Source organism: Misgurnus anguillicaudatus, chromosome 3, assembly GCF_027580225.2.
Source record: "Misgurnus anguillicaudatus chromosome 3, ASM2758022v2, whole genome shotgun sequence".
NCBI classification, from domain to species: domain Eukaryota; kingdom Metazoa; phylum Chordata; class Actinopteri; order Cypriniformes; family Cobitidae; genus Misgurnus; species Misgurnus anguillicaudatus.
In genome coordinates this window covers 27,677,566-27,698,879 of record NC_073339.2, presented here as the reverse complement: position 1 = coordinate 27,698,879, position 21,314 = coordinate 27,677,566, and the positions used below count along the sequence as shown (strand labels likewise).

Here is a 21,314-nt window from a genome sequence, read left to right as displayed (position 1 = left end):
CGCCTGCTTTTTACTTCCATGACTAAAAGAAAACGGGTTTTAAAGGTTTTAATAAAAAAATAACAATTTCAATACAAGTGAAAAACAACACAATTATTTAACATTAATCTTAAACTGGGGATCTTCTACCTCCGCTTAGTTTTTCAGTTTACAAAGTCCGTCATCTAAATAGGGATTAGACATAGCGCCAGCGCAACTTGCTTTTAAAGGGAATGAGAGCTGTGACTCTCATTGGTTTACTGCACGTTACGCCCAAAATATTCCCATTACAATAGGACCTACCCTTTTCGACCATGCGCTCGGCGCAAAAACGATTTTTCCCGTCGTTAAATTAGCAAAAGTGGATTCGGACATGCCCATTTAGACGTTGCGCTGTGCGCTTTAGACAATGCGCTTAGATCGTTAAAATAGGGCCCTTAGACTTTTACTCTTATTCACCTTTGTTGATAACCTCACCAAATCTTGGTTCACCATATTTTGGCGAGCTGAACAAAATTGAGCAGTTAATTTGATTGTTCCAAACACCACATGATGGCTTTAAATCTTTAAATCTATCATGAATCGGTTTTGTAAAATAAATAACACTCACAAGGAAAATATTCATGAGGAAAAGTTAATTACAACGGTAATATACCAAAAACAACAATGATGTTCAAAAAGCAAAACACATGAAAATTTACAAAACTATAACTTGTAAATTTGAACAAAATTTACAAAATACCTACCTTCTGAGATGATTCTGCAGTGCTTTTTACAGCATAGATTGCATTACATTTACAATACCAAACCTAGAAATAAATAAATGATTTAGTGATTGAATATTACATCATTTTTTTTGTAAACTAACTGCCTTCTTAAAGAAGTGCATTTTTTGTACTGCTACCTATTATTATGAATCCATAACTTGATATTATGGCTCAGTATAACTAAACATTAACAAAATAACATAATATTACTTATGGCCTATTTGCAATGTGACCCTGCCTGTTAAATCCAGTGTAATTTAATTATGAAATTAGAAGCATCAAGGTTTGATTTTACTCTTTGATTTGAGTCTTTACTTTAAGTTTAGTTTAAAGATATCAGGGTCTATTCTATTCTATTCTATTCTATTCTATTCTATTCTATTCTATTCTATTCTATTCTATTCTATTCTATTCTATTCTATTTTTATAGAATGTTCTGTACATTAATTTAGGATGATATAATGTAATGATTAGAAAAGGTAACAAAATGTTTTTCTGTGTTTTTTTACAAGCAGGTTCACATATCCCTGTTGATTAAAAAAAAAACAAAGATTGTACTGCAGCTTTGTTTTAAGATAGAAGGGCGTACAAGTGTATACCTAAGTTGTTTTAATTTTTTATAAATATAAATAAATCCAAACATTTTTAGACTTCTCTACTTATTTTTTATTTTTTAATAATCAACATTTTTTTAAAGTAGCTAATTTTAATGCTTATTCACACTAAAATTACACTATTACAAAAATTACCAATTACACTCAAATAGAGCAATGAACCCACTGTTCCTAGGAAAATAACTGCCTTTTTAAATTATTGCTGATAAAACTTTGTACATGCATTTCAAAACTAGATATTACATTTTGTGTTTTTAAAATGACAATACATATGTTGCTAATACGGATACAACATTTGATTGCAATTGAATGTTCCACTTCTACTCTTGACATTAGAACTTGGTACTTTGTACTTTGGTAGTCCAGTACTGTGTCGATTGCAGGTGATGTTGCAATGTCGCAGGCAGTGAAGAATGCAGTTGGCAATTCCAAATGACATCACTGACAAGAATCACAGTGGAGTGCAACCTTGCATCCAATATTCCATACTGTCACTTTACTTACTGAATTATATAAAGTACCTGCTTATCGACAATCAATTTGTGGGTGTAGTATGCATAAAATAAAAGTAAAATTTAACATAAATTTAAGTAAATTCACATTTACAAGACAAGTAATATGTTTCTTGGTACAAATATCACTTATATTTTAAAAGGAGGATATAAGATAGAAGAGTAGGATAAAGGAGTGTATATCCAATGCATACTGAGAAATTTCAGCTGAAGCAGCGGACCATCTGGGTCTTTTTCGTATGCTGTTGTTGCATACTAAAATTTTATTTGATAAAAAACCTATTAAAAAACAAGCACATTTTGAAAATTAAAGGAAACATTTTTATCAGTACATGGTTTATAAACTGAATAAACAATTTATCCATAGTCAATATAAAAAGTGTAATATGATGACTTTTAATTCTTTGTTTTTCTTATCTGCTTTGGTTTTAGAATGAATGCCTTTCAGAGTCTGAAGGGATATGCTTTTTATGTGGGATGTACTTTAATTTTTTTATGTGAAAAGCTGCCTATTTTCATTGGAAATTGAAATGCACAAAATTACTGTCAGGAGTACTAAATGTAATGAATATTGCTATTTCTCACTTTTTGGAAAATACAGTTTCTTGATTAAAAATTTCAGCCTCACTGCATTTCTAATTAATTACCGAGATCATTTTAAGAATTGCTGCTGCTCCAATTAGTCTAAAACATGCAATGATGGTGATCATTCTGTTACAGCTGTCACTCTGGCCTCTCCCTCAGGTGCCTCATGCACATCACACTCCTGCAGTGGAACTGTGGCATGGGACGACCGTGAGGCAGAGCTGCCCTAATTGTCCAGTGATCTCTTGCTGAATTGCTAATAAGGCACATGTCAGTTAATATGGCAATTTGGCTAACAAATAGTTAGCAGTCTATTGATAACCTTTGCAATATTGTACGAATACCATGTGGAACAGGGGCTGCTGAAGAAGACTTATAGAATGAATTAATAACATGGCTGTTTGGTAAAATGCATCAATTAAAAAGAAAAAAGTACCCATTAAGTATTTATTCAATTCAAGTTAAAATTTATAACATTTTTACAGAAGATAAGAAACCACAGAAAATAGGAGATTTATTAAATATTTAGTATAAAATAGAATTTATGTTGCAAATTGCAGGAGCTACACAAAATCATTTATGTAGTTTTAACACAAAATTATTAAGTACATTTTTCCTTCAAATTTAAGTGTATTAAACATGAGAAAAAATGTACTTATATTTACTCAGTAATGTGTTAATTTAGAACATCAGCAGTCTCTTCCTTCACAACTTTTGTAAGACAATACAAGAAAAAGATCTGGTTGTACAGTATTTCCTTGAAAGATCAGAGACACACCCATATAATTTATCCTAATATTGTCAATAAAATAATTAGCAAAAATAAAGAGCACACCACTTATTGTAGAAGTGCAATTATACATATTTAATATACTTCCTTTTAGCATTTGCATTGTAAGCATGCAAAATAGCTCACTAAATATAATATGCACTACAAACTACAGCAATGAATGTAAACATTAAGCAATGTTAAGCCAGCACATCCCATTTAAACAAACAATAGCTGTAATAAAACTTGATTTATTCAATCAACGTTGTATATGCCCATTTACAATCAAGACTTCTAAAAATAGAAATGCTGAAAACGCAGATAAGATCTTGGGCTTTCTTCTTGTTTTCTTGGGTTGGTTTTCCAATACTTGTTTTTTATATATTTTGTCGACATGAGTAATTAATTTAGTCCCTTTTCTGGATAATTCCAAAGAGCCCAATTAACATCCCTAATGTTGCTGCATCGTGTAAAAACATTGGTTTTTAATACCTGGAGAATAGTTAAATGACTTCCCTTCATTATTCAAATGTCTATGCAAAGTCGCCACATGGGGATGACACAGACAAGATAGTCATGCAAAAAACATGAATGGAGAAAACAAAAACAACACTACATTTCCAAACACCACACACATCTGCACCTTCATTTCTAAAACAGAAGACTTTAAACATTAGCCAGTTGTTATGTCTAGATGTGTAACTTTTAAATTGCATTATGCAAGATATTGTATATCTTTGTATGTGAGCTAAACCTGAGAAAATCACCTTGCAAATAAATAAATGTGCTAGTTTAAAAGTTTGCAGCCTACAAGTTTGCTAGCTGTTGTAAGAATCTAGATAATTAGATAAAGTGAGTTTCAGTCATCATCCCCTCCCTCAAATAAAATACTGATTTGTAAGAAATACAGGAAATAAATAGGAGAGAGAGAGAGTGAGAGAGTTCATATACCAACAGGTGGTGTTGAGAGCAACAGTATTATTTCAATATTATATAAAGCAACTTTGTTTTGAACCGGTTGCAACACATTCTCACTCCCCAAGGCGTCAAAATCTGAAGCATGTTCAAACGCCTTCAGCGTCAGTATGAAGACGCTAAGGGTCCCCCTATGCGTCACTGTATCGACGAAATGGGAACTCTGTTGCTTTCATGCTAATCCCTCAGCGTCGGATATAGACGAAAGGGAATCCCGGAAGGTGATGCCGTCACTTTATGCGACGATCGGCAGGATAATGCCGCTTCTGGACGGTAACTACTTTTTTTTCCAGTTTTTAAACCATTGTCGCATGGGGTTGGGGTTAGACTTGGGGCTTGGATGTCAGTTTGATTATACTTTTTGTCTTCTGATTTTTAAGCCACTGTTGCTTGGGGTTAGGGTTAGAGATCCGGTTTGGGTTAGGATGTCTGTATTGGTTTATACCTTTTGTCTTCTGATTTTTAAACCATTGTCGCTTGGGGTTAGGGTTAGAGTTGGGTTTGGGTTAGGATGTAATTTTATGTAACAGAAAGTCGTTCTAACCCCAACCCCAAGCGACAATGGTAAAAAATTTGGAACAAAAATTGAGTAGTTACAGTCCAGAAGCGGCATGATCCTGCCGATCGTCGCATAACGTGACGGCATCACCTTCCGGGATTCCCTTTCGTCTATATCCGACACTGAGGGATTAGCATGAAAGCAACAGAGTTCCCATTTCGTCGATACAGTGACGCATAGGGGCACCCTTCGCGTCTTCATACTGACGCTGAAGGCGTTTGAACATGCTTTAGATTTTGACGCCTTGGGGAGTGAGAATGGGTTGCGAACCTGTATGTTTTCGTTCAGCAGTTTGTATATGTTTAAGGTCTGACTTTGAGAGGGCCCCATTAAAAGCAAAATTTGGCTGTGCTATCAAGTTTATATTCCCCTACAAAGTAAATATTCGAAAGAGGTATCACATTTTGAGATATGCTCAAAATTCAGCACTTGCTGAGGACTTAGATTTAAGGTACATTCACAGCGTCAAAAAAATGTGTCCTTCTCAGAATATTTGATCTTACTAAAACCTTTTTCACAAAGAAAATTTTATACAAAATATATAACCAAACACATATGTATAAGGAAAAGTGTGATTGCAGTCTAATGACTGCTTGTGTTAATTCACTATGTGTGTAACATAAACAAGAGAATGTGATTGCATTACGGCGTCTTTGTGGCCACAAAAGAAAATACGTTTTTTTGTTTTTCCCCTACTTCAGCACATCTGAGAGAGGTTTTTGGAGCTGTGGAGCCCTGTCAAAACAAAGATGGCTAGAGAGGAACAGGGGCCCGTGAAAGAAGGAGCCACTGAGAAGGCAGCTGGAAACCTAGAGCATGTGGTTTCCCCCATTTACAGCTGCATTTACATGTCCCTGACTTACTCTCTGTTTCTCAGTATTTCTAGCTTTCTCTCATTTGCTCTCACAGGAGACAGTCACAGCTGGTTGTACTTACAGCCTTCTGTGGTAACGTGTGTTTCATTAGACGTGTGTTTTGCACGAGTTCTAGTCGTGTTATTGTTAGGATGTGGTACAATCATAAATATGGGATGCAGATTTGGGGAGAGGTGGAGTGGGGATGAAGATTGGAGTTGATGCTTGGGGCGGAGGGGGTGGAGATATGTGACTTGTTAACTCTAAGCCACTGCTTGTTTCTCATGACTCTGTAGCAATAAAAGGTCTGCCACAATTTGTAGTGCTAATGACTTAATATTTCATAGCCTTGAAGACATACAAACATCCCTTACTTGTTTTAATTGTATTGGCCCTTCTTACTCAATGGTGGTAGTCAAATGAAGTGGAGTGGGGTGGTAATTTTGTTGGGTTAATTGCAGGATGGCAATCAAATCCTTGGCAAACATTCCCTGTTGCATATATGCAAAACAGACCTCCCTGTTTTTTTAAGACATCTGCGATAGAAATCATGCATATTTTTTTGGCAGTTAGTGTGCGTTTATGGATATAAAATCTATCCATTACATGTCTTGGTTGTAAAGCGCAGTCTCCTTGCAGACAATGACCTGTGACATGCAGATGGTCTTTTCTGCTCTTCAACTTATCTCTATCTCTGAACTTTGTCTGTCCTGATAAAGAGAGCATGATGGACCTTTATTGAGTCTCCCTCCCTCTGCATTCATGCACACACATTCCAGTATATATATTCAGACTGTCAGGCCCTGTGGAGTGGGAGGGACAGTCTCACAGTTGTCACTGTGGTCATGTAGGAGTGGAAGTCAGCCCAGGATGAGTCTATCTATTCTGTCTGTCATTTTATTTTATTTTTGTAGCAGTCTGATGCATTCAAGGCTATGAAAAAAAATATATTTGAAGGAACTTAATCAGTGGAGTAGCTGTTGTAGTCAGAAGTTGCCATTGCATCATGCTGACCCAGGTAACTCTCTCTCTCTCTCTCTCTCTCTCTCTCTCTCTCTCTCTCTCGCTCTCTCTCTCTCTCACGCACACACACTAACACTCACTGAGAGGCACAATAACATATTTTTTTCTGCAGTGTTGACATTAGGTCAATATTTGCTTGTTAATTTTCTAATTAACTGGGAAGAAATAAAAGAGATGAACCAGGTTGTTCTTTTCACAAGTGTTGTTTGATTGATTATGGTGAGTTTCTATGGAGATGAGAAGATTGTCCTAAATTCTTGGAGACCCAGAGGTCTCGTCTGTGTGTCTACACACACTCTCCTGTCGTGTTTAGTACTTGTGTAGCTGTCCCCTCCTTCTAGGGTCAACCTGAGTGCAAAATGCTTGTGCTCTGACTAATGCTACTACTGTAGTAGTGTGAGGAGATTGACAGTTACTTACAGAAATTATTACACATTTGCTTTTGGTGCTTTTTGTCTGTTGTGCTGGGAGTTTGTTTAATGCAGTTGTAGAGGATATATTTGTATGCAAGACTTCGTCCTCTGTCTACTTCAGTCTTGGTTGCTATCCCACGCAATCATCTTTGGGTAATCAGAGCAGGTGGCAAAGCTTGCTGGGAATGAAACTTTATCAGTGGAAAACTGATAAGAGTCAAAAGCTAGAAAATTCACATGCAGAGTGTTATAAACATTTATTTAATCCATGCAAGTACTTATTTAGCAGATATATTCTAAGATTGTGTAAAATATACTTGGCTTAATACAGTAGTAATAAAAATATATATATTACAGACACTGTGAAATAGAATAATCTATCGTATTAAAAATAATAAATACTATTAACCATTTTCTTTAAACTGTTTAATGCAGTAGTGAAGTCCAGAGAGACAAAAAGCATAGAACCTAGTCTGCTTTCAGATTTTTGATACTTGAAACTTGGGCATCTGGAGTTAGTGGAACAAGAGTCAAGTTCCTGGTATTTGAGGGAAAAATTGTTCTACAGACTTATAATGTACAAATATGTTTCACTGGCACAGTTTCTGTATACTTTTGCAGAAAGTGCATGCAAGCTTTTTTTGGCAAAAAACTCCACTTCTAAAATCTACTTCTTTGGACAAGACATATTAAACAATTGCAAAATCACTATAGATGTTAATAGAAACATTACAAATAATAAAATAACAATTTAAAAAATGAAGAAAGCAAACCATACATTAACTCTTTCCCCTCAAGCAGCTTTTAAAAATGTTGCCAGCCAGTGGAAGCATATTTCATGATTTTCTAAAAAGTTTAATGCCTTCCTGAAAATGTTCTACTTTAAATATATATACATACATATACATATATATACATATATTTCAAATGAAAGAACAGACCCTCTGCTTTCAAAAAAAAAAAAAAGGTTTCATCCTACCTTCATTAGTTCTCTTTTTATCTCCTCTCAAATATGGAATGGTTTCTTTAAAAACACCAACTTTTAGCAAAAAGCTGAGATTATTCAATTTTTGTGAAGGACTTTTGATAGAGATCAGATTGAGAGCAATCCTCAAAACATACATACAGCTGTTTGCCCTAGGGTGACACTTCCGGGTTTTATAAGTTGCGGAAGTTATTATGGATTGCCGGAAATACTTGTCATTGGCAGGGAAGCATTTTCTCTTAATTGAGGAGTTAACTCGTCAATGGCGGGAAAAGAGTTAGGGGGTGCTGTGATCCATGTGACTGCCACATACGGGTTATATTCAGGTCCAAGTACTCACAAGGGACCCAAGAATGTGATCTATGGTCGTTTTGCACATCATCATTCATCTAATTTAGTGGTTCCCAATCCTGGTCCTCGAGGCCCTCCTGCCAAAAAGTTTTAGATGTCTCTTTATTTATCACACCTGATTTAACTCATCAGCTCGTTAGGGAGACATGTTTACCATTTTTGAAGGAGATTGATAAGTTGAATCAGGTGTTTTAAATAAGGAGACATCTAAAACTTTCTGTCAGGGGGGCCTCAAGGACCAGGATTGGGAAACACTGATCTAATTCATCTTCAGTGTACTTAGAGGACTTTGCTAGAGAAGTCAACATGGTGTTTAGCAGATACTGCCAACAAATCAACATCTAATACGTGAGAGAGCATTCGGTTAACCCTCTGGGGTCCGACCATTTTGGGAGGTTCTGACATGCTCTTACATTTTGGTCTTTTTTCAGTTGCTTTAAAACATAATAATGGCAAGTGTCTCATACCACTGTGTTCAGCACAAACTGGGCTAAAATATTATATGCAAAATAGAAATGAAGGTCAGTAGCACATTTTCAGTTTATTTGGAAACAATCCCTTTTCAAAAACTTTGTATAAACTAAGAAACTGATACACAACAGAGCTGTAAACTTCATGTGGCTCATGTTACCATATAACTTTATGTCCAAAAAGTGTTTTTCCACTTCATAGTTTTGTACTGATGAGAGAGATGCAGACCTCTAAGAGAGTTATAAACAGCTGTTAGCATAAATTGTCCACAGAAATACCCTTACATATATAACTGATGGGTAAATATCACTGATACTACATTCATATAAACTATCTTGTACATAAACGAAATCTCAGATAAACATCTGCAGCGATTAGTTATATAAAAAGCTGTTTTCAGATGACTGTTTTCAGATGCCCATCCCCTTATCGTCTAGCTTCTGTTTTAAACGCGTTTCTGTAAGCGCGTATGAACTTTAAAAACACCAAAAATCGCATATGGCATTCATGTGCGCGAGCTCGCGTCTCCGTGTAACGCGGCGCTCATAAAAACGGTGTCGCGTGTAAAGCGCAATGTATGGAATAACCTTGCATGTAAACAATATGGAATCATTTTACAGCAAATCCCGCAGTGCAGCATTACTCAAAGTTGCCATGAAGGATACGAAAGTGAATAACTGTGTCTAACACTGTAAAACATGTAAAAGATATCCGCCATATTACGGGAAGTCACGCGGATTTGTTTGCAAATAAGCATGTAAACATGGAATCATATTACAGCACATACTTAAAAGATACAGCAGTTCAGGCTTACTGAAAGTTTCCATGAAGGATATAAGTGAATAACTGTGTTTAACACTGTTACAGCATGCAACAGTGAAATCCGCCATTACGTGAGATTGCATCCGTTTGTAAACAACGCGAAAGTTTTTCAATCCGAAGCGTGCAGTCTGCTGAGGTTGCTTACTGTATGTAGGCTGAACTGCACAAGCCATTAGCATATTACATTATAGCAAATATAAATGATATAAATTAACTGTTAACGTTACTTACTATCCTCCTCCAGCTCCAGTGCGTCCTCCATTGTTCTTCTAAGGTAACGTTAAAGATAAATGCTTCTCTTCCTCAATGTCCAGACATAAATTAAGATATTCCTCACGTGTGTGTATAAAGTTTATAATCCAAACATGCGGTAAAGTCTTTAAATCTGATAAACTTTACGCTTTGTTTATTATGGTTTGAACCGCTCGCCTGTTGATTTCCATGTCAACAGCGAGTACCGCCTGGAAAAACGGTACTCTCTTTACTTCAATGCAGATTACATAAACAGGCATTATTTGTTTTCGATTATATTTAGCTTGTTTAAAAGTAGACATTTCAGGCTTTCTTTGGATATGTGTATCATGTTTGTGTGACGAGTATTCATGGAGTTTCAATTGATTTTTGTAACGTGTTTTGAGAGACAGCTGGCGGAGACAGAAATGTCTGGATGCACACCCTGTTTATTTTCTTTATTTGACAAAAACACAAAGATCTGTTGTTATTGTGAATGAACACATATTAAAGAAGACCCTTTACCGTTTCAAATGATGTCAAACACGTAAGTGTATGATTATTAATGATGGAGTATTTTAAGTTGATTCTGCCATGATAAGGAAAAAACACGTCAAAACGCGGCCCAGCGTTTTTGGACCCCAGGGGGTTAAAGTCAGTGTAATGTCATTTCAGAGAATTGTTTTTAAACCCTTTATAAATGTTAGAAATATATTACTAAAACACGTCACAAAGACTCTGAACTAAATTGTGGAGTTACAACGTTAACAGTTTAACCACATTTATGTGTTCAGGATTATTTGGGCCCCTAAACAAGGCTCGAGGATGCATTGGAACCACTGAGCATGGCTCCGCCCCCTAAAATAATCGCGAGCATCCATTCAGGTTTTAGCTGTATTTGAAAATTTAGATGTGGCAGCTTTCCTGCAAGTGAGCATGGTTTTAGCACTGACTACAAACACTTCTCCAGCATTTGAGGGCAGAAAATGCTGCTTATTTTTCCAAAAATGTTATAACCTATTTTATTTACTTGACTTTCTATCATTCAAATTTGGCTGTGTGGTAATAATTTTTTTTTTTTGTAGTGTGACAAACTCAGAACACATATTTAATATCACTTTACACAGACTTGACGAAGATGGCGTTTAGAGGCTTTTGCATCTGAGCTCCTCAAATACAAATTTGTTTTAAAGCGTCCGTTTTGTGTGATCCCTTTTTAAACCTTTAGTTGGTGTGTAAGGTTGCTGTTAGAGCATAAATAATGCCTGCAAAATTATAAACAAACATGAATCTGACAGTTTTTAGGACAGTGAAAACAGTGGTATAGAGATAGGCATATATGTGAAACCTAACTTTAAGTTTAAATTGATTATAAGAGAACATCCTTCTTTATCTTCACCATTTTGAAAATGTAACAATCATGATTAGTGCCTGAGAAAAAGTGAACACTCTCCTGAGAACTGCAGAGAGGTATGTGCATTAACGTTGTCCAAAAAAGGCCTGTCCACCATCTGGCCAAGGAATGTGCAGCCCCAATCAAAAGGATTGACAGAGGCCTCTCTTTGTCTGAATGCTCTGTGCCTCCAGATAGCTGTAAAACACCTGGATCAATCAGCGGGTGACAGCACAGAGACAACGAGGTAGAGGGAAAGAAGATCAGTCGCTGGCAGGAGCGGCTTACCTCCCTCCCTTGTCCTCCTGAGGCGGCTGCGTACCCCCCCTCCTTTTGCCCCTCAATCCAGCACTTTGAACACAGTTATGTCTCTAGATACTGCAGCAGGCTGTCAATGGTTTGATCTCTGTCAGCTGAGGCTTTGAGAAGAGTTCACAAGGTGCTCACTGGTCCAAGCAGTTGTCTTGGACTAATCTCTTGGTCTTTTGCTTCTGTTCAGTGTCCACTGCCTTGACTTTTACTGATACTCAAACTAACTCAAATTCAGCTGGATTTGCAATATGAATAACTAGTTCAGGGTCATAACTATATCTAAAGGATGGTACATTAAAGGCGGAGTCCATGATGTTTGAAAGCCAATGTTGATATTTGAAATCACCTAAACAAACACGCCCCTACCCCAATAGAATCTGGACCTTCTGTTGATAGACCCGCCCCACACATACGCAACCCGGCATTTGATTTGATTTGATGGGCTATAAGTGTGTTTTGGTAGTCGGCCCGTCTAATTTTCCAAAGCGTTTTTCAAACATCGTGGACTCCGCCTTTAAAGGCCTATTCGCTCTAATCATCTTACAAACATACTCTGTGGACTTGTTCATCACCAGGTGATCCCCTTAACAGTAACAATAAATACATGGTTCAGGACAGTTAGAAAACAGGGGTACGTTTCCCGAAAGCATCGTTAGCCAACTACTGTCGTTACTGACAAAATTCAACGATTTGGTGTTTACCGAAACCATAGTTCAAATGAACAAGTTCAAATGAACATAGTTCAAATGCAGCGCAAACTTGTGTGGTTTGAACGACAGCTCTTCATCTGTCGTTAGAAGCATCGTTCCTTGTTATTATCATATGTATTCTTACGTTGATCATGCTTTTGAACAAAATAAGCAAAAAACAAGTAGTACAATGTATATCCATAATTCTAAATATATAAACATTTTATTTTAGGTTTGTAAACAGAATTAAAGCGCTGCATTTGAAAACTGCGCATGTGCGCAGCCCTACAAGCTTTAAGACCCTGGGGAATCCCTGGGAGGAGTGACGTAAGAGGGAACTTGCGCGTTAATTAAATATCTTGAACATAAACAACAGATAACTAAATCACGATAACAAAATCAGTCTTCCGATGCAATATATGTTATTTACAGCAATAATCTGACATTTTTGCACAGATTAATTAGTACTGCACCTCCCACGTGACATCATCAACTATGTTGTTAAACCAACATCGTTCAAACGAGGAATGTGCGACAAAGTAACTACAGTATGCTTTCGGGAGATAGTCATGACTAGGTAGTTAGTTTCTCCAACTATGCATCGTACTATGTTGGTTCAGCAGCGAGTTGCGTCGTTGTTCGGGAAACGCACCCCAGGTCAGCAGAGCGAATGGTTACTGTATATTTAGAGCATTTAAAATCTAAATTAAAGGTTTTTAACAAAAATACTTAGTGGCTGTTGTCTGTGAAGACACACAAAACAAGAAAATGTATTTTACAGATGTAAGTATGTTGTATGTGATAAAATATATGTTTTAGTTGATGTAACAGTATTGTATTTTTACTTCTGGCAGTCAGCCGGTTGTATCAGGTTAACAGCGTATATATCGCATATGTAGACACTGAGACAATTTATCATATTGGCAGCTTAAAAAATGTAATAGTTTTTAGATAAGTAAAACTTATAACTTTATTAATGTTAATACTTTCATTGTGTTTACAATTAGGACATTTACCCAAAAAACATAGCAAAGTGGTTCTTTTCTTGCATACCTTCGCTGCACATTTCTGGCACTAAATTGTAAACATTTTATAAACATAAATAAAATTAAATCTTGTGGGTTAAAAAAATTACAAGAGGTTTTTATTGATGCCAGTGATGTGATATCAACAAGGTGTTGTGTAAGGCTATTAATTTGCATGATTTTTGAAAAACTGTTTGTAAAAGGGAGTCGGGCCGAGTACCAAAACACACTTGTAGCCAATCAGCAATAAGGGCCACGTCTACTAACCGACATCATTGACTGGGTTGCGTATGTGTGGGTCTATCAAAAGAAGGTTCAGATTCTATTGGGGTAGGGGCGTGTTTGTTTAGGTGATTTCAAATGTCAACATTTCAGAGATCATGCACCCCGCTTTTAAGTGTAACTATCAAACACACAAGAATAGGATAAGTAGAACAATTATTTTTAGATCCACACTGCAGTTTTAGCCTATAGCTACTGTGGATCTTTTTCCTCACAACCGTGTCATCACCATGTGTCTTGGCGTCAGTTTTTGAGTGTACAAACACATTAACTTAGCCATCATACCCATGTTCTGATAGTTGACATTATTTCCTAAAATAAATTAGGCTGGTGTGTGTGTGTTTGAGAGCACTGGTATTTGTAAGCAGTCCAGTTATAGTATCTTTCTTCTTACCTCTTGTTTCTGGACAAAATATACACTGTAAACAATTTCTGTAGAAATTACGGTAACTTGCTGTAGATTTTACATTTATATTATTTACTGGCAACAGTTTGTTCCAAGTTAAATGAGCATGAAACATTTTCAGTCTTTATCTTCTACAGTAAGTTACTAGCAACCAGCTGCATAATTACAGGTAATTTTTTAAAACAAACATGCCAAAAACAAGCATGTATATATAGTCATTTTTATTTAAATTAAAAAAGCAGGAAATAAATAAACAGCTGAATAATACAAAATAGTAAATAAACAAATCAGGCACTTACATAAATTATTTTAGCATTTGTGTTGCACCTGGAAGGCATATCAAATGTTATTAGTTTCATTAACATTATTATTATTTTTTAAACATATTTTACATTCATTTTATTCACATAAAGAAGGAATAGGGGTAAGGTATCCTGGTACAACCAGACTCTCGTACATTCATTTCGTTCAGAGAGTCTGGCCACGCTCCATTGCAAAGCGTTACTTCCGTTAAGGAGGGTCCTCTGTTGAAGTTTGCAACTATTGGATCTGCCCAGAGTTACTCAGGATCTGCCATAGGCAATCGCTAACGTGTGGTCGTGACGTATATCATGCGCCGAAACCGACCGGAAACAACAAGTCCGAATAATCAGACCAACAAAACTTAGCATACCTGGTTCTTGCTCCGGCTTTAACTTCTGTATGTTCAGCAGTTTTGCAACAACGGACCGAATAGCTTTTCTCACCTCTTTCTCCGCTGCCATTACTGAACTACAACTCAAACTGACGTACGACCTCAATGTCATCGTTCTTAGCCACCCCCCTCTGTTCGCTGATTGGACCTGCAGATTTTTGCAGGGGAAAACGAAACTCTATACAGCAGTCCCAGACGTAGTACTGAAGCGAAATGAAAATTAAGCGATTTAAAAGTTAAGAAAGCGCGTTCGGAAGTGAGTAGGAAAAGGAAAAAAGAATCTGACCGCATTAGGAACCGGACAAGAGTCCCACTCGATCAGGTTTTTACTCGTTGGCGTGAGCTAAAAGACAGCACTGGAGAGATGCTGATCTGGCGATCTTGTTGATGGACTAGTAAGTAAATCTCTCATTTGTAAACTTGTTTGTGGTCTATGTTGTATGTTGTTGCGCTTGCTTGTAGTATGTCATGCGATTATCATCAATATCTCACATAATTATCAGGACATAAATAAGCCTAGAGGTTGTAAATAGTGTAAACATGCACAATTTGCAAACTATTATGATAAATAGCAATAATCATGTATAGTGACAATATAACGAACAATGTTATGAGATAATGCAATGTAAACAATTAACTTTGTCATGGCATTTTGTAATGTTTACTTGTGATTTAGCTGCAATCATGTAAAAACATTATAAGCTAGCAAACGCTGTACTTTATTATTATATGCACTCTACACTTGGAATAAACTTCTTATTATCCTATTACCATCATCTGTAGTTTAGTAGACTATGCAGTAGCCTAATATTTGTATGAAATTGTGAAACATTACCTCGTCATTATCTTTGGAGTACTAGAGTGGGAAATTACGACAGTTGCGAGTATTCTCCAGCGACTCTAGGGGTCGCTGTTTGACAAAAACGCCGAATTGCATAGAGTGGCTTTAAGTTTGATTTGCGCAGTGTTTTCCTTTTAGTCCCGTAATATCACATCTGTTGAAGGAATAAACCTTTTTCACTTTAAATTTTCACTGATCAATTCATGGCTTCCATAGAATCCAGTTTGATGTAAATGTTGATGGACAGTAGTGTGTCTGGACATTTAAAAAGGTCCACATGTGTCACTCCTAATTCACCAAAATCACGTCTAAAAGGATTATAATAATTTATAGTTTATAATAATTAACTATTAATTTGTATAATAATCTGTAACATGGACTAGCAGAACAGAAATAATCTTTTACTCACTTTTAAATTCATTTTGTGATGGGCCTTGATAGGAGACGTGAGGAGTGTGGCCTCTTCACCTTTCCTCTCTGTTCACCTGCTAGAGTCCTTTAAGTAGCTCTGAGATATTAAGTAGATGTCTTATGACACAATACTATTGTTTGGTCTTGCCGGGATGGCTGCCTCTTTGGGACACTTAACCCCTTGTTGCTAAAAGCTTTTGGGGTCAGCTCAGATTCAGTCTTCACATCAAGTAATGGCAGCTTTTGTCAAAACAAGGAAAATCTGAATGGGGCAAAAGCAGACCAGTTTTCAGGTGAGAAGAAGCAAAAGCTTGTTTAAAGATGAAAATGGAATGAGATAATGGAACATTTTTTCTGTGGTGGCAGTGCAGGGGCACCAGAAACCAGATATATTTTTTATATTTTTAGTAGTGGGCGCAGGAGACTATAAGTAAAGCAAAATAAAATAAACTGTGCTCTAGTATATATACCCAACAAATATTATACTCAAAAATTATACCCAACAAATTCTTCATACTGTGTACTACCAGTAAAATCTATACAAATTTGGGACCAAATATTATTCAGACCCTTTGACCATGTTTTGCTTAAGTGTTTTTTCTTTCATTCAATGTGAATTTGTTCTGCAAATGTGTGAAATGTTGAAGGTGTCAGAATAAATTTTAGTCAAAACAAAAATTGTATATACAGTGTATATAGTTGGTAAGTGGACAGTAATAGAAAACAAATGAGCAATAGTACAAATAATTTATGTTTTAGGTTGGTTTGTAGAAACTGAATGAAGTAATCAAATGTAAAAGTAATATTGTATTACAAACTTTTTTTTATCTAAACAAACTAAGAAACTTGGTGTGATTGTTATGTGTCAGTTATATACAGTGCTTTAAGTGGCCCAAAAGAGGTGCCGGTACTCTACTTTTTTTTTTTTTTTGCTGACTCGACTCCTATATTGAAGGGGTTTTATATTTAGCAGTCAACAGACGACCTTGTAAAAAAATTAATCCTTTTATAAATTTGTGGATTTGCTTGAGCTAGAAATAGCTACTGAACATAAATAAAATGTGCAAAAGGATTTTGAAAAAATACCATTAGAAAGCGCTACTGTAGAAAGAGTTTTTGAACATAAATAAAATGTGCAAAAGGTAGATATATGTTTCAGCATGGTTAAATGCTAAAACTAGTGGTTCAGATAGAAAAAGCTTGAAAAAAAACTTTAAAATGACACCAAGACCATGTCTATGGGGTCAAGAATAACAAAATACTGGCCATTTGAAACTCTAAAGTCATTTATTTTGTCCCATTGTTTTACATTTTGCGGGTGGTAAAACTACTGTGCACGTCGTTCAAATTCATTGAAATTTCGTTTACTTTTAGTTTAGCAATTAAACTAAATGTATATTACAATTTCAAGAATGTTTTCTGCCCATCGCCTGAGGAAATCCGAAGTTGCGTCGAGGGGAACCAAACTGAAAGCCGCGACAGCGGAGATTATCACGTACCTACAAGGCTTGCGTCTGACCTGCAGCTATCATTCTGGCTTGGTGGGATGTTAGCGAGTCCCCTGATTCTGACCGTGTTCTTTTACTACTCAGAGTCTAAAACAAGGAGGGCATATTACGTGTTCATTGTATTTTCATTTTAACCGAGCAGCTATGGTTGCGCGTTTCACACACAAACACACACCTCTCCAGAGCACGTTGACACTGACTGAAGGACGCATGCGCTTTTAACTTGTAAACGCAAGGGTGTATGGGTAATGTAGTCTCTGCTCTCGGTGGAACGAATTAGGAAGCGTACATTAAGGGCGCCCTGAAAAGCGGCAGCGCAGCCAAATGATTAAATTAAACTTCTGATTTTTAAACAGATGAGCGTTCCGGTACGCTAAAAGCACGTTCTGGGCGCACGTAGAGGTGATGGTACGCTCAAGAGCTATTTTTAGAAGTGGCGGTACTGAGTACCGGGGCGTTCCGGCCCACTTAAAGCACTGGTTATATAACACCAGTACAAATAAAATTTCTGTAATAGTATTTACTAAATCCAATGTCAGTTATGAGGAGCTTTTAAACACACTTATTATATAAAAAATAAATGGTTTCAGGCAAACAATTAAGTTAAATTAAAAGTTTCATGTCGCAGTGCATGCTGGGTACCAGCACAGGATCAAACTCACGCATGACACCCAGCATGCATTGCAGCATGAATAATTTTATCACTATTGTTGAGATACTGTTGATTCTTGATGTTTGTATGTGTTTGACTGACACCAATCAAATTTTTTTTATTGATTTTTCTGAGAATAAGTGCACGGATCCAATAGGCTACTATGCATTTAATTTCTCAACTGTTTACATTCAACATAAGACATACATTTTAGATAGTTTTGTGTTAATATGTCCATTTAAGTGCAAGAAAACATGAACTTAGCATTTGCGGGCTCTTTGGAGCATTGAGATGCGGCTTTTCAGGCATTCACTTCAATGGGTGTACATGCAACATTATCAAACAGTGTATCTATTTCCTGTCTTCTTGTGCTTAAATGTTTAAATTGGAAATGCATAAAAGCATTTAAAATAATAGTTTGTGAAGACGCAGCATTGGCCCGGACTTCCTTTTTCTGTCTTTTGAATTTTGAAGCTCAAAAAGACATGCATGCATGAAATAAGCTTTGCCTCATAACACTCACTTGTGATGGGATTAACCATCACAAGATCAAGTTTGTTACTTGATCTAAGTGTTACTTCACTCAAATCAGGTAACAAACAAATATTTTGTTGAAAAGTGCAGGGGACATGTCCTCTGTGTCCCCTGCGTATTCTACGCCCATGTGTAAGTTTAAGATATATTTGCATTTTGAAACATACTTGCGTGTGAAACTTACGAGTGAAAATATTCCTTAGAACATCAATAAAATATTAATTTGAATATTTGTCAACATGGTAGCTACTATAAAATGTAGACAGAAGTAGAATGAGTGTAAAAATCAAATGGTTGTTTGTATTGCTTTAAATAAAACAGTATAAGTCTGAATGCTGTAATAAATGCACATATTTGTTTTTCATATGTAATATTTCGGTAACACTTTGAAAAAATATTCACTATTTACAACACACTGTATTTTTATCACTGTAAAAATGTTGCATGTAGTTAAAACAACTTGGTTTTGCAAGTGAATTCAACATACTATTTTAAGTTTTGACCTGTGATAGGTTGACATAATTTATATATATATATATATATATATATATATATATATATATATATATATATATATATATAAAACAAGTTAAAATGGTTTAACTTATATGTTTATGTTACTTTAACTTAACAAATTATGTTGATTTGACAAAAATGCTACTTTTACAATATAAAAATTTGTCAAATTTGTATATTTTATTCACATTTTATTTGTCTAATCTTAATATTTTAATGGGTAGACTTAAGGTCTAATTGATTTTAACCATATTTTAAAAACCATGCAGCCCCACTCAATGTTTGAGTGTACTGTAGGTGTGGGGTAGGTTCAAGGGATTTCACGCACACATTAGTATGTAATTTATAATTATTAATAAACAGCTAATATGCTAGTAAAATGCATGCTAATAGGCACTGTGTTCAAAGTGAGAATAGCTCCCCCAGACAGGGAAGTGTTATTGATATTTTAATGTGTAACAATTCAAGAACTACTCAATGACTTGATTAAAAACTAAATCCAGTTCATTGATGTTTTATATTATGTACTTGCAGGCTATCCGCTGTACTTTGGTAAACTGCACATGTGAGTGTTTCCAACCTGGAAAAATCCACCTGCGGACATGTGATCAGTGCAAGCATGGATGGGTTGCTCATGGTGAGTGTGAGTCAGTCATGTGTATAAACACCTATAATATATTATTTTTATTTATTGTTTTATTTAACATAAAATGTTTGATGTGAAGTGAATAAAGCCACAAAATCAAATCAGTATTTTGAATCAGTATTTTGAAAAATAGATACAAATATTAAATATAAATATGATTTTATTTCTTGCCAGTTAACTGCTTGTCAAATTTTTGTAATCATGTTTTCATCAGAATCAGTATCATGCACTTTAAAAAGTATTGTTTGGCAACTAAAACATTTAGGCCTACCCAACAATTTGCATAAAATTTGGTAACACTTTACAATAAGGTTCATTAGTTAACATTAGTTAATGTATTAACTAACATGAACAAACCATGAGCAATACATTTGTTACAGTATTTATTAATCTTTGTTAATGTTAGTTAATAGAAATAAAGCTTTTAAAGGTCACGTTCTTCCTGATACCATTTTTTAAACCCTAGTTAGTGTGTAATGTTGCTATAATAATACCTGTAAAATGATAAAGCTCAAAGTTCACTGCCAGGCGATATATTTTCTTCAATAGAATTCCTCTTTAAAAGCCTACAATGAACGGCCGGTTTGGACTACAGCCCTTTATTTCCTGCTTTAACTCTTTCACCGCCAGCGTTTTTTTTTTAAGTTGCCAGCCAGCGCCAGCGTTTTTCATGATTTTCATAAAAGTTTAATGCCTTCCAGAAAATGTTCTTCTTCAAATATATAAACATACAATATACCAAATGAAAGAACTGACCCTCTGCTTTCAAACAAAAAAAACCCCGTTTCATCCTACCTTCAGTAGTTCTTATGTAATCAGCTTTTGAATATGGGTAGGTTTCTGCAAAAACACCACATTTTGAGCAAAAAGCAGAGATAATATAATTTTTGTGACGGACTTTTCATAGAGATCCCATTCAGAGTGATCTTTAAAACAGACACGGACATGCAGCAGCTTGCCATAGGGCAATACTTCCGGTTTTAATAAGTTAAGTGGATAATAGTGGTATTGCGGAAAGACGGAAATACTCGTCATTGGCGGGGGAAGCGTTTTCTCTTGATTGACGAGATATCTCGTCAATGGCGGGGAAAGAGTTAATGACGTCAGTAAAACAGTTTGTTGACTAAACTCTGCCCACAGGAATACGTCAGTCACCAGCTTTGGCTCAAACGGCTCTGCTAAGCTAAGCTGCTATCGAATCACAGCACACTAAACAAACTACACAATCAGAACTCGATACGTATTTCTGAAGGAGGGACTTCACATAACAAGGAAGACATCAACCTGTTTTGAGGACTAATGTAGTTAACTAATGTTAACTAATGAACCTTATTGTAAAGTGTTACCTAAAATTTTGAATTAAAACAATTTCTCATAAAATTAGGCTCATCCAACAATCTATATTCAGTTAAACGTGCACAGAAAATTGTGTTAGGCCCTATGTCCTTCAAAATGTTTAAATGCTGAATGTTATCTTATCGTGCATTGATATCAA

General features: G+C 35.8%; 1 protein-coding gene across 6 annotated transcripts in view; it reads left to right on the top strand.

Moving 5' to 3' along the window:
• The window catches only part of bnc2 (basonuclin zinc finger protein 2), a 384,791-nt gene that overhangs the window by 281,096 nt on the left and 82,381 nt on the right, over positions 1-21,314 (top strand). For 5 of the 6 annotated variants that reach the window (XM_055205284.2, XM_055205283.2, XM_073863763.1 and 2 more), the window contains one exon: positions 19,708-19,810. The exons of the other annotated variant lie outside the window; for it this stretch is intronic. In XM_055205284.2, coding sequence (XP_055061259.2) covers positions 19,708-19,810 — 103 coding nt within the window. The remainder of the gene's footprint in view (positions 1-19,707; positions 19,811-21,314) is intronic. 6 annotated transcript variants of the gene reach the window in all.